This window comes from Myxine glutinosa, chromosome 10 (assembly GCF_964187855.1).
Source record: "Myxine glutinosa chromosome 10, kmMyxGlut1.1, whole genome shotgun sequence".
In the NCBI taxonomy this organism is placed as follows: domain Eukaryota; kingdom Metazoa; phylum Chordata; class Myxini; order Myxiniformes; family Myxinidae; genus Myxine; species Myxine glutinosa.
Window position 1 is genome coordinate 82,775,617 of NC_136270.1, and position 25,717 is coordinate 82,801,333.

The 25,717-nt window shown below is 44.8% G+C and overlaps 1 protein-coding gene across 1 annotated transcript in view; it reads right to left on the reverse strand.

Moving 5' to 3' along the window:
* Positions 1 to 407: 407 nt before the first annotated feature.
* LOC137434043 (vesicle-associated membrane protein-associated protein A) overlaps positions 408 to 25,717 on the reverse strand; it is a 70,845-nt gene continuing 45,535 nt past the window's right edge. The window contains exons 5-6 of the mRNA XM_068126654.2: positions 20,254 to 20,439; positions 408 to 1,525 (exon numbers count right to left, since the gene is read on the reverse strand). Of these exons, the coding sequence (XP_067982755.1) occupies positions 1,355 to 1,525; positions 20,254 to 20,439 (357 nt within the window). The 3' untranslated portion in view covers positions 408 to 1,354. The remainder of the gene's footprint in view (positions 1,526 to 20,253; positions 20,440 to 25,717) is intronic.

Below are 25,717 nucleotides of genomic sequence, written 5' to 3' on the forward strand. Positions count from 1 at the left end.
GAAGGGAGGAGGAGGGGGATGAATGACAAAACTTCCTTAAATTTCCACAAAAAAAAAAAAAAATGCAGATTTCACTGGCCCAGCGATTATGCATCAATTTAGAAAAAAAATCACAAAATTGACATTCTTCCAATGTCCCCTCTGAACTCACTGCTTACCTCTTCCCCGCACTCGTCGTCAACTATACACCAACCGGCTTTTGACTAGTTACGACCAGTGCGTGTTTAACACGCAAACAAAGAAATCAATCATTTACAAAATTAAAGCGACCGTTTCCCTTGTCACATCATTAGGACAGTGTGAAAGTGGATCTAACCCTCCGACTCAGGGTGGACAATTTCAGTTCCGATGGGATTTATGACGTGGAATGAATGGGTGGCCTGCGCAGCTCTCTCCACATGGTCCAATTAACACGAGCAATAAAATGTTTATTGTAATACAGTATCAACATGCTCCGACCTCCCACGTGGATACTTTTCCATAATCGAATAAGTCCCTTTATTTCTCGACTTAACCCAAGCGTTTACAAGTTGCCGGCAACGACTCTGCCTACGGCTCAAACCCTTCACTAGGCCATCGGTACACAGCTCAAATCAAATGCACAGTGCTCTCCACATGGTCCAATTAACACGAGCAATAAAATGTTTATTGTAATACAGTATTAACATGCTCCGACCTCCCACGTGGATACTTTTCCATACTTGAATAAGCACCTGTTTTCCTCGACTTAACCCAAGCGTTTACAAGTTGCCGGCAACGACTTTGCTTGCGGCCCGAACCCTTCACTAGACCATCGGTACAGATAATATGAGGGTGGGGAGGGAGCAAGGGAAGGTGACAGAGTGCTATTTAAAAGGCAAGAAAGATGGTAAAAAGGAAAAGGCCAGGAACAGAAGATGAAAACAAAACAGGCATTTAAAATGAGGTATGGTGAGAAAACAAAAACAGACAGGGAGACGAGACAAATACAGCAGAGAAAATTATTGTTGAGTACACTTTCAAGATTGGTGCAGAAGGGAAGCAAGGAAATTATAAAGTGTAGCTGGGGAAGGGGGAGGAAGAAGAGGAGGACAAAAGATGGCACTGAAAAAGGTGACTGATGGTAAAGAAAAGAGAAGGAAAGCAAAAAAGGAAGTCGAGGTGCAAGTTGCAGGACAATGATTCGAAGGACTTCTTGGTAAGGGTGTGGTGCATCAAGCATTGCAAGATGACTGCATCTTCCAGGCAAGGGTTTCATGGAAGTTGAAGGTTAGGAGGAAGGGGAAAAGGCAGGGAAAGCGAGCCGAGGTGAAGAGGTGGACAAGGGGGGCAAGTGAGGAGTGAACGAGGTGGGGAAATAGTGTGCAATGGGCACCTACAAGATGAACTTGCCCAAAAAAAACCCAAGGAAAATAGCAGCGATGACAACGATGAGGGAAGGAAAGGAGGCCGTTGGGTTCTCCTTCGAAATGATCTGGGTCTTTGTGCCCATCGCCGAGGAGCTGCCGGTCTGGCTAAGCTTGCGGTGACGAAGACCGTCCTCCTCCTGGAAAGCAAACACGATGTACAATGAAGGATTAAGGCAACCGAAGACCAGCACATTGAAGGTACAATTTCCATTTGAATACCCGATTCCAATACCAACCCAACTCTCCAAAATTTCCAAGAGTTATTCAGTGAAATGTAGTCGACATGGAAATATCCGTCCGTCTCACAACTAAACCCGTCCAAGTCCACACCAATACATGCTTTGCGGGCGCCTGCTGAATCGAGTGGACTTCAATATTGGCTAACTCAGAAGTTGTTGGGCTGTTGTTGAAGTAATACCGAGATTCACCAATAGATGTCGGGTGTGGTTTTCGTTGCCAAAAATGTACATTTGCAGCAAATGCAAAAAGTCAAAGTTAAAATAAGCAACAAGAAGAATATTGACATCAGGAAATCTTTGGAAGCAGAGTTGAAACTCCATAAAATGTTTTTTTATAGCCATCTTAAACAATGCACCAGAGCAAGCAAAATGGTTGCCTGATCAGGAAACACTACTGTGTTTTGATTTCCAGCAAAATATGCTGTTCCCACACAAGCAAGTTGTCCAAGTGTTCTACAAACATCAGCTGTGGTTTTACAGCTTCACTGTGCACTCATGTAAAACAGGTAAACCTGTAATGTACCCTTGGCCAGAATGCACAGCTAAAAGGGGATGCGATGAGGTCTTATCTTGTGTATCATTTCATTGACACGGACATTTCACATGATGAACCTTTTTGTGATGGGCATTGTGGAAAGAACCACAACACAATGGTCAGGGTCCTGTTTACTCTGGTATTCCAAGGGTGTTTGAAAACCATCGATTTATACTCACCCGTTCACAAGAATTCATTTTTGCCGTGTGACCGAGTTTGGAGCAATTTCAAGGATCAAACGCAAGAACGAAAAAGCTGAGATGTGCATTGACTGGCAAGAGACGATAGATACCATATGCCATGGGCTACTATTGCTGCTGGTGTACCCCCACCCACACAAACCTCTTGCACTATATTTTTCTGATGCCGTAGTGTCCTGAACATGAAATCAAATGTTCACATTACCTAAATTGGGACAAATTTGTCATTTTGGATCAACATTTAGAGCTACCCTCAAAACGTGTCCGTGGTCGATTCGCCTCACCCTCAATTTCCATGTTTACCTCCGCCACCAAAGGTGGAAAGAGGTTATGTTTTCACCCCTGTCTGTCTGTCTGTTTGTGAACAAGATATCTCAAAAAGTTGTGGACGGATTTGGACGAAATTTGGCAGAGATGTAACGAATGTCACAAGGACGAAATGATAAGATTTTGGTGAAGATCCGGATCTGGCTACTGGAATTTTTTAAAGTGCTTCTTCATCATTGGGAGATAGGGCTAAAAACTATACATAGCAGGATATCTCAAAAAGTTGTGGACGGATTTGGACGAAACTTGGTGGACCGGTTGGGTGTATCTGACGAGGACTATTCGATTTTGGTGAAGATCTGAATATGGATTCGGATATGAGAATTATTTAATTTAAGTGATTTTTCACTATTGGGAGATCGGGCCAAAAACGATACATAGCAGGATATTTCAAAAATTATGGACGGATTTGGACGAAACTTGTTGGACAGGTTGTGTGTGAGACAAAGAAGAATCGAAGAATGTTTCTACATTATATAAATTCTGTATTGTGATTTTCTAGTCTACTCTGAGATACAAAACGTAAACCGTTCACCAGGCGGAGGTATGCTCTCTGCTTAGTGCCGTTTCTAGTTCATACTTTGGTAATTTGTGCTGTCATTATAGCAATAATACATAAAAATGAGGTATCAAATGAAAGCTTAGCTTCTTTCAGAAATATTTCATGCGAGTTATTAGACGACATTTGCCGACACCTCACGTACACATCAGGCACGTCACAAATATTTTCAAATTTCTACATTTACTTTTGTTTGAAGTGCACATGTGAGACATTATTCATACAAGTCATATATTAAAATAAACTGATATGTCTGCATACCTAACAATTGATACCAAAACTGTGATTATATGACATAAACTGACAAAGTTATGGCAAGTTCAAAAATGGCACTCGTTAATAGAAGAAAGCAAATCAGCGAACATACATTCATGGGATTCAAGACATCAACAACTCACGTACCAATTCTATATTCTATGCTTCTTTGATGCAACATATGGTCATACAGATTACGAATATGATGAGGGGTGAAACTAGCCGGACAGAATGTATTACATTAACAAATAATGAACAAGTTACCACCATGCAAGCTATCCTGAGTAATGTATTCAATATAATTAACAGGCACAGAATACATTCACTGGTGAATATTGTCAATCTTGATCACTGGCAGTGCCGTCTCCACCAAACTTATATGGGATATCTGGCAGTTCTGCATCTGAGTCATCAGAGTCCACATCCTCAGAATCTAGTGGTTTATCGATGATATCGACGAGCTGTTGTGGCAGAACATTTCCTGAGTAACATAGTGGTTCCAGCTTGCCATCCCTCAACTCCCATCCATGTCTAACCGTTACATCTGGAATATACGGTTTAGTGATATGGGCCCTCTCCAGATTACAATCTAATAGTTCACCCACCTTATGTGCTGCTCTAGACTTCTTCTACATGGTGGTAGTGATCCCAGATCCACATTCTTTGAAGGGTTGAGTTGGTCCTCCTTGGCAGAAAGCTCCTCTATGCGGATGTGTTGCAGTTCATTGACCTTATGCACTCGAGCACGACCATGGACGGCATAAGTGAACACCTCTAGTTCATCAATTAGGTCTTCTGCCACATCCCACGTTTCTCCCAACTTGGACAATAAGGTTGTAAACCTTGGAGTTTTATGAATGGTTTTCATTGAGCTTGATCTTTCCTAGGATCTTGAAGGCGTTTGGTTGTGTCACATCCAGTGTACGGGTGGAGACATGTGAGTGCTGTGCAGTGCTGCTGTGTGTAGCTCTGTGCGAGCTCAGTGACCCCAGTCTTTGCTTTTTCCCATGCTAGTATCAAAGAAAATGACATTTTCCAACGCAAGGGCGTAGTGCAGCAACCACACAAGACCTACGCCACACGTAATAGTCAAGTGCATTGCTTGCTACTCACAACTGTATGCGTACGGCACACACATTATTTGTATGCTCTGGTACTGTAAACTCTTTAAAAGGGCAAATATATTGTTGTGGTTTTGAGAATAAAGGCAACCCCCCCCCCCCCCCCCCCTTTTAGTTAGTTGCACCACAACATGTAGCCTCGCTTTAGCCAGTTATTTCTTATTAAATGTGAAGTATAGTCTCCTTCCCAGTGTTAGTATGCGTTGAGGCAGGTAAGTAAGGGTAGGCCTCATTGGGCCTGGAATGCCATGTGCTGGGCCTAGGACAAGTCGAGGAGGCCCGAGGGAGGAGTCGGAGGGCGTGGCTGGTAAGCAGCAAACAGCCAATGGGAGCTAAAGGGGAGTGGCCAACAACGGCGGCCAATGGGAGCTAAAGGGGAGTGGCCAGCAACGGCGGCCAATGAGGACTAAGGGAAGTAACTGGTGGGGGGTTATCACGACACGTGACCCCCGCCGGCGGCCAGTGGAGGCCCGTGGAACATTCTAGTGGGGCTCCGGGGGGATATAAGACCCACCCCGGACCACCGAGCAAGCGCTCTGCCCAGCTCTCTTCCCCCGCTCTCTGCTGCCCCGTTCTCCCTGGCTCTGGTCTCTCTTTTGCCCTCGCTCTCTTGAGATTCAGGCTCTCGCAGAACGATCTCTCTCGTTGGCCCTGTACTCTGAGGATCTCCCTGCCTGGACTCCCTGCACGTGCGCTTTCGCCTCGCTGACTTCGGGACACGCTGTGTGGATTCCCGTACATGCACGACTGAAGCCGACGTCCCTGCCGCGAACATCCTCAAGGGGAAACGCCCAACGAGCCGTCCGGGGCGAACTGCACTAAGCGGCCGCGCTTTGAGCGCGTCCTCTTCTTCCTCCCTTTCCCCGAGTGAGTTAGAGGGCCCTTGTCTGGGACACGTAAGTAAGAACGGTTAAGTTTCTCTCCTGTGTCTCTTTTCTCTCACCATTGTACATTTGTTAATAAACCTGTGCTTGTTTCTAACTTGGCCGTTTACGTCCTTTCACCATTGGCCTCGCATTGCACGAGATAAAACCGCTCGATCGGGTTCCTAGTAATTAACGGCACGAGTTACGTGACACGCAAACCGCTCAGTCGTATCAAACCAGCGTGACTCGTGTGAGGTCCAGCCCCCGTCCTCGCAGCGGCGTGTGTATCGAAGGTACCTGGGTCGTGACCGGAAACCCTTCCACGTGCTCGCTGCGGGTTCGGCGGCTGGAATTGCTCAGCAATCCACCCCCACGAGTGTAGAGTGGGTAGCGGCCTCGTGGACTCGAAGCTCGAGGGGGAGAAGGGCTTAATCCCCCCTCAGTACGTCGACAGGCTCGAGATCCGCAACAATATTCATGTGTTGTTAAATATGTGCTTCTTCGTTGTCGCTCAAATGCACGAAAGTTGATGCATCATGAAAATCTCCACTTCTACAGTATTCCAGTGATTAATAAACGTAACGCATTCATAACAATAAGGAAAACTGTACCATATTCTCTGAGCTAATGAACACTATTTATTGCTTTGTCTCGTGTCATGTTGGTAATGAGGCTGCATTTTTTCCACAATGACAAAAATAAGGTAAGAAAAATAGATCCAGTGGAGTCTTATTACCTCCACCACCGAAGGTGGATGGAGGTTATGTTTTCACTTGCCTGTCTGTTTGTTTGTCTGTGAACAGGATATCACAAAAAGTTGTGGACGGATTCAGATAAAATTTGGTGGAGAGGTTGGGTATGTGACTAGGAAGGATTGATTAGATTTTGGTGAAATTCTGGAATCCGGGTCTGGATCTGAGAATTTTAAAGTGACTCTTCACCATTGAGAGATGGGGCAAAAACGGTATAAAGCACGATATCTCAAAAAGTTGTGGACTGATCCAGACAAAACCTGGTGCATGAGTTTGTTAGGTGACAAGAACAAGCCGATTCGATTTTGCTTCCTGTCGGATCCATTTCCGGCCAATCAGTGGGATACAAAACGTAAACTGTTCAGCCTGGCGGAGGTATGATCACTACCAAGTACCGTTCCAGTTTCAATAGCAACTCCACTCCAATATCTTTGATCTGCCCTAGTTACTTTATTAATGGATATGAGGTAATTAGCAAAAAGGACAGTATTGAGGACATAGCCATGTAACTCCTGGAAAATGTATCAGACATGGAATCATTCCTCTTAAATCGGTGAGGTTTTTTTTTATTTCAGCACAAAAAGTAGTGATTGACTTGGGCTGTTATTGAAGTCAGGTATTCAATTATCAGTTATAAGACATGATCAAACCAGGAAGCTCCAGAGAGAGAGAGAGAGAGAGAGAGAGAGAGAGAGTGAGAGAGAGAAAGATGGACATAGAGCCAACAGCACACATCATTTGGCTTTTTTTTTTTGCTTTTTTTTTTAATACTGAATCGAGGCTCGTGAAAGAGCTGACAACCACGAGGGAAAGACAGCACAGGGGGACCACGAGGGAAAGACAGTACAGGGGGAAACATTCATTAAAACACATTCAACAAAAAGACATCCAGGAACGCAGCACAGGGGGACCGCGAGGGAAAGACAGTACAGGGGGAAACATTCATTAAAACACATTCAACAAAAAGACATCCAGGAACGCAGCACAGGGGGACCGCGAGGGAAAGACAGTACAGGGGGAAACATTCATTAAAACACATTCAACAAAAAGACATCCAGGAACGCAGCACAGGGGGACCGCGAGGGAAAGACAGTACAGGGGGAAACATTCATTAAAACACATTCAACAAAAAGACATCCAGGAACACAGTACAGGGGGACCGCGAGGGAAAAAAGCAACACCATGCACCTGCAACACCATGCACACAAGATAAATCAAAATCGACAATAACGGTGCATACGAGAAAAAGAAAATTTGAAGGAAAGAGTGAAGAAGTTCGGGTAGTATGGGATAAAAGTGTTTGATTCACATAATCATCATAAGGTGAGGAAAAAAAAGAATGACCAAGAGTGCAATGGTAGCACGAAAATGGCCAAGTTCACTTCAATTCACCGACTCCTCTCCGGCCTTGCACCCCCAGCTCTCTCTGTGCTCTGTCCCCCAAATATTCCTACAGGTCGCACAAGATCTGCCAGCAACCCTCTGATGGTTAAACTGCCGAAATCTCGGCTCTCTGCTCACCTTCACTCTTTCATTCCTCTTTTCTCCCGCCTCTGGAACAAACTCCCTCACTCCCTTCAATCCCACTCCTCCCTCCAGGTCTTTAAAACAGCTGTTCACCACCATCTCTTATCTTCCCCCATCCAAAACCTTGATCTTTTCTACCCCCGCTAATTCACCCCAGATCCACCTTGTTTGAAATTCCAACTTCTTTCCTGGAAGTCCTGGCAGTGTCCATATGTTTTATACCTCTCCCACCGCCCCCTTCCCATGCCCCCCCCCCCCCCCCCAAAGCCCTCGCCCTCTCTCAGATCTCTCGATGTCTCCATGTCTCTCGGTCCCTGCTCTCAAATGTTGTGTTTGTGTCCTTCCCCCTCTCCCCATCTTGTCTACCGCTCCCGATGTTATATGTTTTATGTGTCGGTTTGTCTTTCTGTGTGATTAATGTTCGCTCTTTCACGAGCCTCGATCTTGTATACCAAAAAAAAAAAAAAAAAAAGAAAAAAAAAAGTGCATTCCAAGCATGAAAACAAGCCATTTACATCATAGTGAATTTAACTTTATTGGTCCAATTTCACCGGGTATTTATAGGATTTTCTTTGCTACAGCCATTAAAAACCTTCTAACATGATAATTAATAACATGACTCTTTTTCAAAAAAAAGTTTTAAAAACTGCCTGATCGAGCAAGGAAAAATTCTGGGGAAGCAATTAATTTCATTCAATTCACCCAACTTATTTGTCTAATTTATTTTAATGTAAGATGAAATTTTTTATGGGTGAATTTCATGTAATTTCAGTTGAATTGAATTGCACATTAATTCAATGAATAGAAACAGTTTCCTTATTACTAGTCACCAGTTTTCGCTTCTTTTCAGTACGATGTGAGGACAATTTGCCATTGATTTATCTATCAGCTGATAAGGGAGACTTGAGGGTTACAGTACTGTATGTGCAATTGTGCATTGTATACTATTATGAATGACTTTCAAATAACAATTTTCAATAACTCGTGGGCCGTTGGTCCATTGGACCAAATTTTCACTGGTCTTCACAGCCTTGTATCATACTGGCCCTGCCGCAGTGCTTGAGCATTAATTAGCTTGCCTTTCACCAATCACAGATGTGCTTGGGCCAGAGCAGGGATAGAGAGAGAGGGGGATTATACATTCGTTATTATTGTTGCCAAATTATAGTATTATTGTTAATATTATTATTATTATAATTAATTAATATATGCTTTGTTACAATGTTATTATTGTTTTTGTTATTACCTTTGCCACCGAAAGTGGATGGAGGTTATGTTTTCACCCCTGTCTGTCTGTCTGTCTGTCAATGGACAGGTTGGGTGTGTGACCAGGATCAATTGAATCAATGGTTAAGATTCAAATCCAGATACGGAAAAGAGAATTTTTAAGTGATTCTCCACCATGGAGTGATCGGGCCAAAAACGATATATAGCACGATATCTCAAAAAGTTGTGGATGACTTATGACAAAACTAGGTGGATGAGTGAAAATACAAGAACAAGTAAATTAAATTTTGGTTCAGGTCTGAATCCAGATCCAAGCTATCAGTGGGATACAAAACGTAAACTGTTCAGCCTGGCGGAGGTATGCTCTCCACTGAGTGACATTCTAGTTACCCTCACCAGAGGAGAGGGTATTGCATTTGAGTCCGTTTGTCTATCTGTTTGTTTGTTTGTTTGTTTGTCCGCACAGAATAAATATGATTTTCTCTGCAACCGTTGGTCCGATTGACAGGAAATTTTCACCATAGGTGCAACCCCACCTGAAGAATTTTTTTATGATACGTGGTTCAGGTTCAGGTCACGTGGTTCAGCCGCCATCTTGGAAAAATCGAAAAACTCTGCGCCTCTATATCTCCGAAAGCACTGAATACAAAAAATTGAGACATGGCTCATTGTAAAGAACTCTCCATGGGGAATAAAATATGTTAATGATGTCATAGTTGCCTCCAATATGACATCATAATTCGACAAGTACAAAACGTCATCCGATCAAGATGAAATTTCTTGAGCATAATCTCGGAGTAAATTTGTTTAGGAAAAAAATAATGATGACGTCATCGGTCACATGGTTTGGCCGCCATATTTGTTTTAACACAAAAGACTTAAAAACCACTGAAAATACATCCTGGCGAGGGTTTGCAATCTCCGATTGCTCTTGTTTATTTTGGAATTAGAATGCCATGCCATGGAAGGACCTGTTAAACTGCTTTATACACCTTAACATGATGTGCGTTTTAAACATGGGAATTCTTCTGGATTCTTTGTAGTTAATTATCAACTCAGGAGATCATGATGATCAATTTAGCGTAGCACATTCCACATCGGAAAGCTCTGGTAGAACTCCATAAAAAAACATGACACACACATAAATATATATATTTTTTCAAATTTTTTTTTTTCCTAATAATAATTGAACACTGTGCAATTGCTCAATTTATGTAAGCTTGTATTTGTGGGTGATATTTAAATGTTTCCCCAGAGGAAATAAGCCTCAGTAATCGGTATTTTTTTTTTGGGCTATCCTTGGTCAAAATCAACTGGGATTTGTTTTAACACAAAAGACTTAAAAACCACTGAAAATACATCCTGGCGAGGGTTTGCAATCTCCGATTGCTCTTTCTTGTTTATTTTGGAATTAGAATGCCATGCCATGGAAGGACCTGTTAAACTGCTTTATACACCTTAGCATGACGTGCGTTTTATTTATTTCCACACTCATTTATTCCACACACTATCTTTTGTTTATATTTGAATCTCTTTTGCTTTAAATATTCTTGATATTTTGTATTTTTCTGTCATACCTTCTGCACTCTTATATACCATAATCAGCTGTCATGCACATCCCCCCTATTGTGCATAATCCGCAGGGCACCTTTCAGATAAAATTCTCAGGAAAATACCACTATATTTGTATAACCCACACCCCAAAAAATTTCTCCACCAAAAATGAACTTCACCTAAGGAATGGGAATGTATTAAACTCAAAAGCAACGTTTTGCCGATTTACGGAGATAGCAGTTTTATACGGTGTTTAATTGAACATAACAGATGACTTCTAACTTGTATGAAACACAATATGATTAACAACATGGCAGGTTGAATGCACACAACTCTTACTGAGCGAAATGTGACATCACATGAGCACAGTAAGAGCTCATTAGTAACGCTCAAGTCTGTAGCTTATGTAATTCTCAAGCGATATATTGTGCTGCAATGCACATGTTAATCCCCAAGCTTATTTTGCGACTCTGGCAGTGTACATTTTAAAAGGTTTGGATGAAAGGTTTTAAGAGCAAACGAATGTATTATGGCCGAATATTAAAAAAATTTCTATCGAAGCAATTGTTATTCAGAACAACAAAAAATAATTAATTTAAAAATAATAATAAAGTAAACAAATACATCGCACCCATGTTTAGCATTTTTTATATGAAAGAGGCAAAGCCTAGAAGCAAACGAAACCCATGAGAATTACCCTTTTGAAGCCCTTTGAACTCTAGAATTACCCTTTTGAATTACCGTTTCGAATTGCACTTTAGAACCTTTTATAACTCTTTAGAATTACACTTTAGAATTACACTTTAGAACCCTTTAGAATTAAAGGCGTTGGGTTAGAAAGGTTCTTCTACTTCAATTTTGATGGATGGACAGATGGGGGGAAGGACATTGTCAAATATTGAAGAGCCTTCACCGCTTAAAAATACGTTCAATGTTGAGATATCCCACAATGCACTGCATTTTAAAGATTTCGGCACTCAGTGACGAATGTTGATCTTGTGTCGGTGCAAGAAATCTGGAGAAATAGAGCTTTTACTCTACTTTTACTCTATTTTACGTGGATAGTATGCACCCCAAATTTTGATCGGATATTTCTGGGAAATAAGTGTTGCTTATACACAAGTGAATAAGGTATTCCTTCATGTTGGCTTGACTGAAGAAAAAAAAGAAGTCAAAATCAAGGAAACAAACTTTGTGGAGTCAATAGCTCCATGGTCTAGATTGAAGTCAATTTTAGGCAATGCACAAAAATAAAATAAATAAAAAATATAATTCAATATTAAAAAAAAAAATCGGCACCTTTACAAACAAGTGAATCCTCTTGGATTGCGCTGAGGTTCGGGCATGGAATTTCTAGGAGGAAGTATAATTTGTATGCAATGAAAGTACATGTAATATGGGATCGAGTAAGATCGAGTAAGCTTCACCAGTGCGCGTGCGCGAATTTACGTCACGTCGGCAGCGAGAAGGCGTTCCCCAACACGAACCAATCAGGAACTGCCACGTCACACATATGATCTCAGAATTCCTGTGACAGGAATTCGCGTTACACTGGCTGGAAGTCATTCGCTAGAGGCGCTTCCTCAGCGCTAATAATAATAAGAACCTTGGGCCGAATCTCGCGCTTCACCAGTGCGCGTGCGCGAATTTACGTCACGTCGGCAGCGAGAAGGGGTTCCCCAACACGAACCAATCAGGAACTGCCACGCCCACTTATATGATCTCAGAATTCCTGTGACAGGAATTCGCGTTACACTGGCTGGAAGTCATTCGCTAGAGGCGCTTCCTCAGCGCCAATAACATTAGTTAATACTGTATTTTATGTTGAAGGCTGCAGTCACGGACTACATAGTCCTCATCGAGGCCAGCCCTTAAATAAAAGAACCGCATTGATAGAAAAGTGAAGAAAGAGAGAATAGTCTAAGAGTTATTGAGGAAGTAAGAAAAATCTATTTTTTGAAAAGGGGAAGATTGTAAGTGTTTGGAAAGATGTGAGAAGGTAAAGAGTTCCAGAGTTTGGCAGTGGAAGGGAAGAAACAATAATAACAGTATCGGACATAACGGTAAATAATGTCGCGTGACTACCCTTGGTGAACACCGTAGGGTAACACGGATGACCGATTGCGAGACTTTACACTCCCGAGGCGAAAACTCAATGGCGGATTCAAGCTCAACACAAAGTTAAACGCGCGGGAGGCCAGACGCAACGAGCTCCACAGCCTTATCTATTAAAATGAAACACCCAGGAAACTGCGTTCAAATATGTACAGAAAATAATATAAGGATTTATTATTGAAAAGTAATAACAGTGAAAAAAACACGCGCCGGTAATACTAATAACTAAATCGGGACGTCCCCACACGACTGATATCAAACACAAAACGAGGGAGATTAATTACGAAAAGAACACGTCACGTCGTTCAAAATGTACGCGGATTCGGGCTTATCTGGTCTTTCGTCGTCTTTGTGGCTGCCGTCCAACACCGCTCCTTTCGGCCCGATCGCACACCTCGCTCCAAGTTCCACGGCCCTCTGCGTCCGCCTCCAAGCGCCACCAGGCCTCGTCGGTCCAACGGCCCACACACACCACGAGCTCCTTTGCTCCAACGGTCCACCGCAGGGCTGCACGAAGCAACCAAAACCAAGTGCCAACTGCCAACTGCAACGAGCTGTGGTCACGAATGTTCAACGAACCGTGTCCTGTGCCAACTCCGACGAACTGTGCAACGAACCGTGTCCTGTGCCAACTGCCACGAACTCTGGTACGGAACTGTAACAACGAACTCTGCGACTCAACTCTCTCAGCTCTGGACTCCACTCGAACTCTGGACTCCACTCGAACTCCCACTCGAACTCTGGACTCCACTCGAACTCTGGACTCCACTCGAACTCCCACTCGAACTGCCGAAATGGCGTCCGACCGTCGCCTATATTGGTGGCCGATGACGTCACATTGGCGCGCTCCTCAGCCAATCAAAGCCTCCCAACTCGCCCAGGTCACGCCCTCTGCGGCATGCGACTCCTGACATCTCCCGTCCGTGACCCCGCGGTCCTGGCATAACACGTGCCGGCCAGGTTTGTAGGCCTTTTGAGGTGTACACGGTGGCGGCCAATTATGGCGGTGTTTTTGACCTGGTTGGTGCCCATTTATTACGAAGTCAATGTCAGGGAAAGGGAATTATTTAATGTTGCACTAAGGACCTAACTAATGTTTATGTGGTTTGCAGTGCCATAAAGGACAAAGGTTTGATTACTAGGTGATACTCACAGGGGCGTTACCTTTAATCCCTCACTATTTAACACTCGAATCTCCAGGTAGATCCACACTCATACATCTTACCCCGACAACCGCCTGAACATCAATAACTTATTACATGTAGAGTCCCTGTCACGACAGCCGAATACCTACCTATTCAGATCTACCTAGCTCTAGATGTTGCATTACCAAATTCATAACACAGCCCCCCCCCTGGAACCGTAGCTCCTGCAAGGTTCACCGCAGGGCTACCATTCCAGCCTTAACACTTACTGTCACACACTTAATTAACCTATGAAATAAATCAGGAAGGGCTGTGGGAAGTGAGTCGGACTACCTACCTACACTTCCTTAACATGCTGAACCCCTTAACCATCATGCAAGTATGTACATCTTCTTCGTTGTTCCTGTGGAGGGAGGAAACAACAACACACAACACTAACTTAACCACAAAACTTAACCATCTTTCCAAAACTCAAAACTCTAACCTTTGTACATACCCCGGTCTACAGACCGCGTCCCCCGGTGGATGCCACAAGACTCAACCTTACCTGCGGGGCCATCCCCAATGCATCCCACTAAATTTCCACGGGCCCTGTCCAGATGTTACAGGTGAGTGACACGGCTCGGTGGATTTCGCCCACATTCATGCAACACAGACCCCTTAACCACTCATTCTCATTCCATAGGTCATCAAGGCATTTCAAAAATCAACAAAGCACTTATTTCAATACACCCCCTGCAGGACCATGGCATTGATGTCATTCACGTGTGTGTGCATTCCTCAACTAGGCAGCGGGGAGGTACCGCACAAAAAGATGGTGGGGGGCACATCAGGCTGTGGTGCCCGCAGTCCCAAAAACAAGTCAACCGACTTACAAGTTCATTGCCCCCCCCCCCCTTTACCTCTTGGCCCCGTGACAGCCCAACAGCCCCTTTCCGCCGTTACCTCGCCGGTGAGGGTCTCCACACACACCAGGCTCCTTTGCCTCCTGCTTTCGCGCAGCAACACGGGTCACCGGGGGACTTCCTCACCCCGCGGCGCCCAACCAGACCCTCCACCGACGAGCTCCAATTTCCAGTTACCACCGGCTGCCAGGGGTAATTGCCGCAGAGGGGGGCCCGCAGGCATCGCTCCTCAGAGCTTGCTCTGTACCTGCGGACACACACACCTTCCCCACCCATGGTCCCCAAAACACACTTCCTCCCCCGCTGCCATTCAATTCTCCACACAACTCAGCACAATTCAGTACAATTCCATAGATGGTGTAAAAGGTGTTACAAGGCTTGCCATGGCCTGCTACATGTGAAATTCCCCCAGTTCACATTTAAACCATCACATCTTCCCAAAAGCACATTTCCAAAAGCACAATTATCACCCCTCATTATCTCCAATAATCATCACTCACTCTCCAGGTTCCACTCTCACGACCACATCAAAACACCTAACCACAACACAAAAACATACGCCACCCACAAGACACTGTGTGGCTCCCATTCCATCCCCTCACCGGCCATGTCATCACTCACACCCGCCTCCCAACTCCAAATTACATGTCCCCAATTTCCCAAAGCAAATCCTGAAGCCTGGGACAGTACTCCTCAAAACACTCACCTCAAGTGCAGGTAGTTGCAGGTTGGTCAGGTTCAAGAGTGTCATCCACCACACCTAATTTCCAAAATTTCACATTGGGCCTACCAAATCCTTCCAGATTTCTCTTTTGTCCCCACTACACTGGCAGGTATGTGGATCCGCATCCAACGGTGATCATCACTACACAACTACCTGTGGCCACGACAGCTCTGCACCTCTACCGTGCAAGGGTCACCGGGACAAGGTGAGCAGTCAAAACGCCAACATGGCCCATGAGTGTCCATAAGGGTGCGACCCACCATCCATCCTTCGGCCCCCCTGCGAGGAACACAGCTGCAGCAGCCCCAGTTGGCCAATGTGGTGAGCACTTGCTGCCACAACACACACTACCGCACACACAACCTCGGCCCTGGGGGGCACGGTCGCAGTGCGTGGCATCCCTACAGCCACGTCCCCTGCACCTCCCCATCATCCCCCAGTCCGACTACAGAACTGCAGCCCCCCAGTGCTCACCCACACTTGACCACACCAAGGTCCAGTCAACAGCCATGCTCCACCAGGAGACCCACCCAGAAGACATGGTCCACACACCTCGGACACGCACAGCACCACGTTGACCCTCAGGCTACACAACTACATCCCCATCATCCCGCGTCCCAAATATCAGCACAGTTGCCCCCGCAACCAGTTGAAAGCTGTGTCTTGCTACCCTATTAATTTCATCACAGCCTCCAACACTTTGGTCTACACACCTGGATCAATAATGGCGTCACTGTACAGTGTCCACCATAGCATTTCAAAATCCACCCTTAAATTTCCATCTAACCCACAGATTACCCATGCCAACCATTTGTCACATTTTACTAACCTCACCAAAGAAAGATGCTTTGCCATACACATGCCAGCCGAGCATGGCCCATATGCTCGGCTCGTTCTAGTTTCCTGCACACTCTATTGCTATTGGCCCAGGCCGAGGTGGTGGTCCTCTGTCTGGCGCCTGTGGACCTACTGGGGGCCCCCTCCTTTCTGGACTGCGAAGCCTCTCAGGAGGTGGGGGCCCATATGGTTGCCGACAATTCCTCTGACTGTGCCCTCTTCTCCCACATCTAAAACAAGTCCCCAAGAACGGACCCCTCTGGTAGCCAGGTGGAGCCCCCCTTTCTCCCGGCCCAGCCCGATAAAAATCAGGCCGTCCTGATGGCCAACCTGGACCACCCTGTCGTGACTCGCTCCCTGCAATTTGTCCCCCCATCAAATTTGTCAGCTGGCGGCTGATTCCCCTTAACATTCGCCCGATGTCATCCTCTGGCTTTTCCCGATCCCGCACCTCGGTCTGCCGTACCGTCACAGGTGCCCTCTCCGATGCGCGGTTCGACCTTCTCAAAAAGGTCAGTCTCGCCGCGCATTCCGCTGCCCGGTGCACCGTGGGTGGGTCCTGTAACTCCACCAACGTCCGGACCTCAGGATCAGGGAGAGCCGCCATAAATTTTTCTATCGCCAGCTTGTCCCACGCCTGTGCTGGTAGGTCCCTGTATGCTATCCTCACAGACTGGTATATATCCTGGGCCAGCTCCTGCAACGTCTCATTAGGCTTTTGCCTGCGATGCAGCAGCTGTGCCCTGACCAGGTCGCACCTTGCGCCTGTCCCGTACCTGTTATTCAAGGCCTCACAAATGGCCTTGCTGGTCAATATTCCCTCTGGGACTACGTTCAACACGTCGGCGGCTGACCCACGCAGTGTCGCCACCAGATTCCCCATGCGCTCCCGCTCTCCCCAACCATTGAGCTGAGACACGCACTCAAATTGTGTCAGGAAAGCCTCGAGGCTCCCTGATCCGTCAAAATGTACGAGGGGGATTGTTTTTCCAGAGACTCTATTCCCCGATTCCTCTCTGTCCAAATCCAGTCCGGGGCCAAAACACCCCCCCAACTGGGTATTCCGTTTCGGAGCCTCTGGTGTCCAAATGTGGCTCGTGGTGAGGGTCTCCTGGGTCACCTTAATCTGGTCCTGAAAATGTTTAACCGACCTACTCACCTCTTCCTTCAGGCTCTCTTGAACCCGACCAACCTCCTTCTTGATGGTATTGTCCCAGATCTCCAGTCGCTCCTGCATAAAATCACTCACCCTTTCATTATCCATTAGTGGCCCCCACAGGCCTTTCTCAATTAACCCTTGCTCCTGCTCTTTTATGCGGGTTTCCAACCCCCTCACCTCCTCGGCCAATTTGCCCCCCTGCCGGTTGAGCAGTCCCCATTCCTCACTCTGCTGTAGCATTCTGGCATCCACCCGGCCCCGATAGCCTTCCAGGTCCCCATTTGCTTTATCAATTCGAGCATTTGTGGCACCAATCTGACCCTCCAACTTTTCCCCCATTTGGACAGCCTGCGTCACGCCCTCCTCTATTTTTGACATTAATTCTTCCCGTTTCAATTCAATTTCCACCCCTATGGCTTTTTCCATCTCCCCCATTTGAGTTTCTACTTTACCCTCAAATTTCCCCAGTCTGTCCGTAATTTGGTTTTGCACTCTCCCTTCTATGCCATCAATTCGTTCCCCCAGCTGCTGTGCCATTTCCCCAATTTTTCCTTCCAATTGTTCATTCCTTTCCTTTATTTCATTCCTCCATTCCTTCCCCTGCGATTCCATTTTATTTTCCAACCCACTTTTCATTTCTCCCATATCCTTACTCATTCCCTTCATTCCTTCCCTCCATTCCTTCCCCTGGGACTCCATTTTATTTTCCATCCCACTTTTCATTTGTCCCATTTGTTCCTCCAATCGCTCACTCATTCCCTTCATTCCTTCCCTACATTCCTTACTCATTTTATTTTCCAGCCCGTCAATTTTTCGAAGCAATTGACCCAACATCTGGTCGGTTGTCGGGGCCGTTCCTACTGCTCCCGACTCCCCGGTGGGGGAGGGGGATAAGTTGGTGCTCGGGACGAGGGAGGTTCCAAGGCTCACCTCTGCATCTAATTCCCCTATTTCCGGCTCACTCCCGACGCTGACGGAGGCCTCGCTGCGTACTTCCATCTCATCAATTTCCGACATCCGCTTTCCGGAAGATTGTTTCCCGCGCGCGTATTTATTTTAATAATTCCTGAAACAATTTAAATTTGACGAAGACGCGATATCGCGCTCCGTTTGCCCGATTGATTATTAAATTTCTCCGCCTCGACTATAAAAATTTTGCGTTCGAACGTCGAGCGCAATGTACGCCCGACCGTGTCGATGTCGCCCCGCGGACAAAAAAATTTGTCCGACCGTGTCGATGTCTCGCCGCGGACAAAAAAATTTGTCCGACCGTGTCGATGTCTCGCCGCGGACAAAAAAAATTTGTCCGACGGGTTCAAATCCCACTCCTGACACCACTTGTCGCGTGACTACCCTTGGTGAACACCGTAGGGTAACACGGATGACCGATTGCGAGACTTTACACTCCCGAGGCGAAAACTCAATGGCGGATTCAAGCTCAACACAAAGTTAAACGCGCGGGAGGCCAGACGCAACGAGCTCCACAGCCTTATCTATTAAAATGAAACACCCAGGAAACTGCGTTCAAATATGTACAGAAAATAATATAAGGATTTATTATTGAAAAGTAATAACAGTGAAAAAAACACGCGCCGGTAATACTAATAACTAAATCGGGACGTCCCCACACGACTGATATCAAACACAAAACGAGGGAGATTAATTACGAAAAGAACACGTCACGTCGTTCAAAATGTACGCGGATTCGGGCTTATCTGGTCTTTCGTCGTCTTTGTGGCTGCCGTCCAACACCGCTCCTTTCGGCCCGATCGCACACCTCGCTCCAAGTTCCACGGCCCTCTGCGTCCGCCTCCAAGCGCCACCAGGCCTCGTCGGTCCAACGGCCCACACACACCACGAGCTCCTTTGCTCCAACGGTCCACCGCAGGGCTGCACGAAGCAACCAAAACCAAGTGCCAACTGCCAACTGCAACGAGCTGTGGTCACGAATGTTCAACGAACCGTGTCCTGTGCCAACTGCCACGAACTCTGGTACGGAACTGTAACAACGAACTCTGCGACTCAACTCTCTCAGCTCTGGACTCCACTCGAACTCTGGACTCCACTCGAACTCCCACTCGAACTCCCACTCGAACTCTGGACTCCACTCGAACTCCCACTCGAACTGCCGAAATGGCGTCCGACCGTCGCCTATATTGGTGGCCGATGACGTCACATTGGCGCGCTCCTCAGCCAATCAAAGCCTCCCAACTCGCCCAGGTCACGCCCTCTGCGGCATGCGACTCCTGACATCTCCCGTCCGTGACCCCGCGGTCCTGGCATAACACGTGCCGGCCAGGTTTGTAGGCCTTTTGAGGTGTACACGGTGGCGGCCAATTATGGCGGTGTTTTTGACCTGGTTGGTGCCCATTTATTACGAAGTCAATGTCAGGGAAAGGGAATTATTTAATGTTGCACTAAGGACCTAACTAATGTTTATGTGGTTTGCAGTGCCATAAAGGACAAAGGTTTGATTACTAGGTGATACTCACAGGGGCGTTACCTTTAATCCCTCACTATTTAACACTCGAATCTCCAGGTAGATCCACACTCATACATCTTACCCCGACAACCGCCTGAACATCAATAACTTATTACATGTAGAGTCCCTGTCACGACAGCCGAATACCTACCTATTCAGATCTACCTAGCTCTAGATGTTGCATTACCAAATTCATAACAATAACAAACATCATAACCCTCATCAGTACCGTTGACCTTCACCTTTTACCTTTTCTTGCATCAGCTTTTGGTGAGGTTACCTCAGCTACACCAACAGTATGGTTTGCTTTCAAATCACCCCAGATCCCATGCTCACCCCAAGCCGTCGGTTTTCCTCCCGGAGTTTCTGCATTTCGACATGCAGTTTCTTGTTCTCCTCAAGCAGTTTGCGTCCTTCGTTATCATCAAGCGCAGCACTAAGAGGTTTCACGATGTTCAGCACACCGTCTGCCTTGGCTGTGGTTAACCCACCTGCCACAATTGCTTTCACTTCACCTTCAACCTGGAGACAAAGAGTGCATGTTAATAAAATCCAAATTAAATTTTTCAGTTTTCATCAAGGACCTTTAGTACATACCGTAAAATTCGGACTATTAGCCGCAACTTTTTCCCTCAACTTTGACCTCTGCGGCTAAAATAACGATGCGGCTTGTTTATGGAATTTTCCGATGTTGCGGGTTTTCCTGATGACGCGTTCAGGCCAAATCAAGTTGTTGTCGTCAGTCTCCAGTCTATGTTTAGATTCACATTAAGTTTCAAAACTGGTTTTGACTCTTCGTGAATTCAAAACTCACTGTAAAAGTGTGCTAGTGATAACTGTTTATGGTTTTTTCCTCCAAATTTACACACGGCCTTTACACACACGAAACATTCAGTTAATCGCCCTTGCGCAGACAACTTCCATCATGCCGAAAACACGACGCAATGCTTACGATGCAGCTTTCAAATTGAAGGCGATCGAACTGGCTATTGAAAAGGGAAACCGAGCTGCTGCCTATGAACTTGGAGTGAATGAATCCATGATCAGACGTTGGAGAAAGCAGAGGGGCGAACTTTCTCGCTGCAAAAAGTCAACAAAGGCTTTCAGAGGTAGGAAATGCCGATGGCCCGAACTGGAAGACGAACTTGAAGACTGGGTTAACACACAGAGAGTGGATGGTCGGGGTGTTTCTACTGTTCAGATTAGACTCAAAGCAAGATCGATCGCTGCAGAAAAGAAAATAGAAAAATTTCAGGGCGGGCAGTCATGGTGTTTCAGATTTATGAAACGCAAAGGTCTTTCTGTCAGAGCACGAACGACTCTCTGTCAACAACTCCCTCCTGACTTCGAAGAAAAAATCGCAAACTTTCGGAACTACACGCAGGAGAAAATAGCAGAGAACGTCATTGCTCCACAGGACATAATTAATATGGATGAGGTCCCTCTGACCTTTGATCGACCTCTCAATCGGACTGTAAACAAAAAAGGCGAATCGTCCATCTGTTTAAAAACAACTGGTCACGAGAAAACCAATTTTACTTGCGTACTGAGCTGCACGGCATCCGGAGAAAAACTTCCACCAATGGTCATATTTAAACGCGTTACGTTGCCAAAGGAGAAGTTTCCAAAAGGAATCATTATTAAAGTGAACAAGAAAGGGTGGATGAATGAAACGCTAATGAAGACGTGGCTCACTGAGTGCTACGGCAAGCGACCGGGAGGGTTCTTCCACCGAAACAAGGCCATGTTGGTTTTGGACAGCATGAGGGCCCACATTACTGATACCGTAAAATAAGCAATCAGATCGACTAACTCCATCCCAGCAGTGATCCCAGGCGGCACGACCAAATATCTTCAACCTCTTGATATCAGTGTTAATCGTGCTTTCAAAGTAGCACTGCGTGTCGAATGGGAAACATGGATGACCAGTGGCGAAAAATCTTTCACCAAAACTGGACGTATGCGACGAGCAAGCTTCGCGGAGGTCTGTCAATGGATTTTGACAGCGTGGGGAAAAGTAAAACAATCTACGATCGTCAACAGCTTTCGCAAAGCTGAACTCTTGTATGTAGCAGACGACAGAGAAGCCACCAGCTCCAGCCAGCAAGACTCGGATTCATCCGACAGTGAAAAAGAGGCCGGGGTCAGCGATGCAGCCATAGCAGAAGAAGCTGTGCTTCTGTTGTTCAACTCGGACACTGAAGACGAAGCTTTCAGTGGCTTCAGTGGAAATGATGACGACGACGAATAAATGTGACTACCGGTATTTTTTGATTGTGTGTATTATTGTGTATCTTTGGTGTCGCTGTATTTTTATTTTTGTGTTGCTTTGTCACTGAATTTGTGATTGAATTTGTGCTTTGCGCGCGTCTGACAAGTTTCTGTGGCTGTCGAGTTTCTCACATTTTGTGGTTAATAAATGGTTGCGGCTTATAAACCAGTGCGGCTTGTGTGTGTTTAAATTCCAGATTTAAAAAAAAATTAGGGGATGCGGCTTATATAACGATGCGCTCAATGGTCCGAAATTTACGGTACTCAGAAAATGATTTTTGTGGCACACCTCATGGATCCACGTTGAAACTCCTCAATTTGATAGTTAAAGATATTGATTGCTAATGTAAAACTCCACAATGCTGAAAAGTTATTTTCCAAATTTTTATATCGAAAAAGAAAATAGTGACGTACATTGTCTAATCACGGAGAAATGCATACAATTTGATGGGAAATTCTTCTCGTCCGAAGTTGCAGATCTTACAACCTGCGGACGATGAGCAGATCGTGAGCAGGGGGTTGCAGACAATAGCTTTTTTAATATTCGTCTGCATCCATTTGGAAGCCATCACCAATTGTCCTAAAAGGTGGTTACTCTTCAACATCGCTGAAGAGGAATTTGGCTTGGATAGTCTTCTCCTTCCCTCTAAATCCACTTACCGAGGCACACCTAGAACCAGTCAGTGAGTGAAGACCAATCAGCATTCTTGCTTTCTCCTCACCAAAGGGACGGCTCATGGCTGATATGTCCATCGTTACCTCTGCCAACTAAGGTGAGCGGAGGTTGTGTTTTCACCCCTGTCTGTTTGTTACTTGCAAAATCGAAGATTTTTCAAGTATATTGGTCAGTTGTGTTTGTGGTTCTGTCTGTTAGTCTGTTTGTCTTTGTTTGTCACCGGCCTACATGTCACAATTTTCAACTGATCTTCATGAAACTTCACCAAATGGTGGAGTTGGTCAAAAGCAAGAAGCCTATTGTTTTTGGGGGTCAATAGGTCAACATAGACCAAAGGTCACCAACTTTGCTAAATTTCTAAAATCCTCAATTTTCATCCGATTGACTTGAAATTTGAAGACCACTTGCATATCTGGTCACTGAATTCAACCACCAAGTATACTTGAGGTTAACACAGGCCAAAAGGTCAACATAGGCCAAATTTCTAAAATCACCAATTTTCATTTGATTGACTTCAACTTCAAAGAGGATTTATATATATGGTCACTGAATTCAACCGCCATCTATTTTTGAGGTCAACAGAGGCCAAAAGTTCAACATAGGCCAAATTTTTAATATCCTTAATTTTCATCCGATTGACTTGAAAATTGAACAGCATTGGCACATTGAGTCTCTAAATAGGGAAACTAACTATTTTTGAGGTCAAAAGGTCAAAGGTCAACTCAAGGTCAACCTTCCAAAATCATCATTATTTATCTGAAAAACGTCACTTTTCATCCTGTTGACCTGAGCTTTGATCAAGATTGTAAATTTTAATCTTCATGAAATGGACAATTTGCTGTATCAATGGAAAACCTTTTGGGGGGGGGCGGGGGGTGCGGATTTTGCAAGTATCGTGCTGCGCATGACGTCTTCTTGTTTGTTTGTTTGTCTGTGAGAGCAGGATAGATATCTCAAAAAGATGTGGACAGATTTGGACGACATTTGGTGAACATGTTAGGTGTGTGACAACGATGACTTGATTAGATTTTGGTGAAGATCCGGATCCCGATACAAGAAATTTTTAATTCCATATGTGAATCGTCAACATTGAGAGATGGGGCCAAAAACGATATATTGTATTGCATCACATTTAAAAAAACGTTGCAGACAGGTTACGACAAAACCAGGTGGACGAGTTGGTTAGTTGACAAGAACAAGCCGATTAGATTTTGATTCAGGTCCGAATCCAGATCCAGCCTATCAATAAATAAATATAATATATCCAGATCCAGCCTATCTGTGGGATACCTGGCAGACATAAACCTGGCAGACATAAACATAAACCACTCAGCCTGGCAGAGGTATGCTCTACCGAGTGCCGTTCTATTTCTTAAAGTCTTGCCCTTGCCAGTGTGAAACAAGAATACATGTCCTGATAGTCCAGTCAAAATAAAGTGCTAAAATGAACAAGTCTCTATCTGGACTTTTGATGATTACACTGAGGAGTTGAGGAAAGCTTGGAAGAAATATGACAATGGAGTAGCATGCATATATCAGGTTCCTGGTGACCACACTTCAATTCTCGTATAGGTTGGCTCTTTAGCTCACCCTCAAAAGGAAATAATGCACAGCATTCCTCTTCTCTTGGGATATATTCCTTGATATACTTCAACTTATTCGGTGACACTTGTTTCTACGTATTGTACATGAACTCCACCAAATTTACTTTATTGATGCTTCCCACCAAAAACGTCTTACACGACACTGGTAGTGGCTAACTTGTACCACATCTTGACCACTTGTGCCACACTTGCAGCTCTTTTCTGTGTTATTCACGCTTACAGCTGGATACCTCTCATTGATGAATGGTTTATCAATTTCTCAAGTAATTCTACACAAAAGCTGCATGTTCTTGGTCGATCAGAGGGTTAATGCTTCTGCAACATTTCTATGCCATCAACTATCCAGATCGAATGAACTGCGACATCTTCCATTGGTTACACCCCGGAGATAGACACCAAATAATGCAGTACTTGGTGTCGACTTGGAATTGTTGTATAGGTAGTCACATTCACCTGTTATGCCTAATGGTTATGGCGGCGGGCTTGGGATCCTAAGGTCCCGAGTTGGAATCCCGTTCAGCTGTTGAATTAATATCAGGTGGGGTTGACTCAGCCTGTCATCCTTCCAAAGTTGGCCAAATGAGTACCAGGGTACTGGGTCCTCTCTCAAGGAGGTTGGTGGCAGAATTTGCATTCCGGCCACCGCAAAAACACCTCATTCCGTAGCACACACAGTGGTCTGTCGGGATTTGGCTGAGGAGTTGTCCAAGGACACAGCGACGTGCTGATCCAGCGTACGCTCCCATATACATAAATATATATATATATATATATATATATAAATAAATAAATATATAAATAAATATATAAATAAATAATGAATAAATAAATATATATATATATATATATATATATATATAAAAATATATAAATAAATAAATAAATAAATAAATATATATATAAATATATATATATATACATACACACACACACACACACACACACACACACACACACACACACACACACACACACACACACACACACACACACACACACACACACACGTGAAAAGGTAAGTACACCCCATGTAAAGTTTTGACTTTTTCAACATATTTCAACATACAGCTATTTGATCTTCATTTCAACAATATTGATAGATAAAGGTGATATAATATAAGAAATATCATGAAACATTTACATTTTATAGTCCATTGTATAATTTAAATAAACATAAATGCAAATTTCACATGTGGAAAAAGTAAGTACACCCTTGGCTCCAAGAGGTGGTATTGCCCCCTTTGGCAGA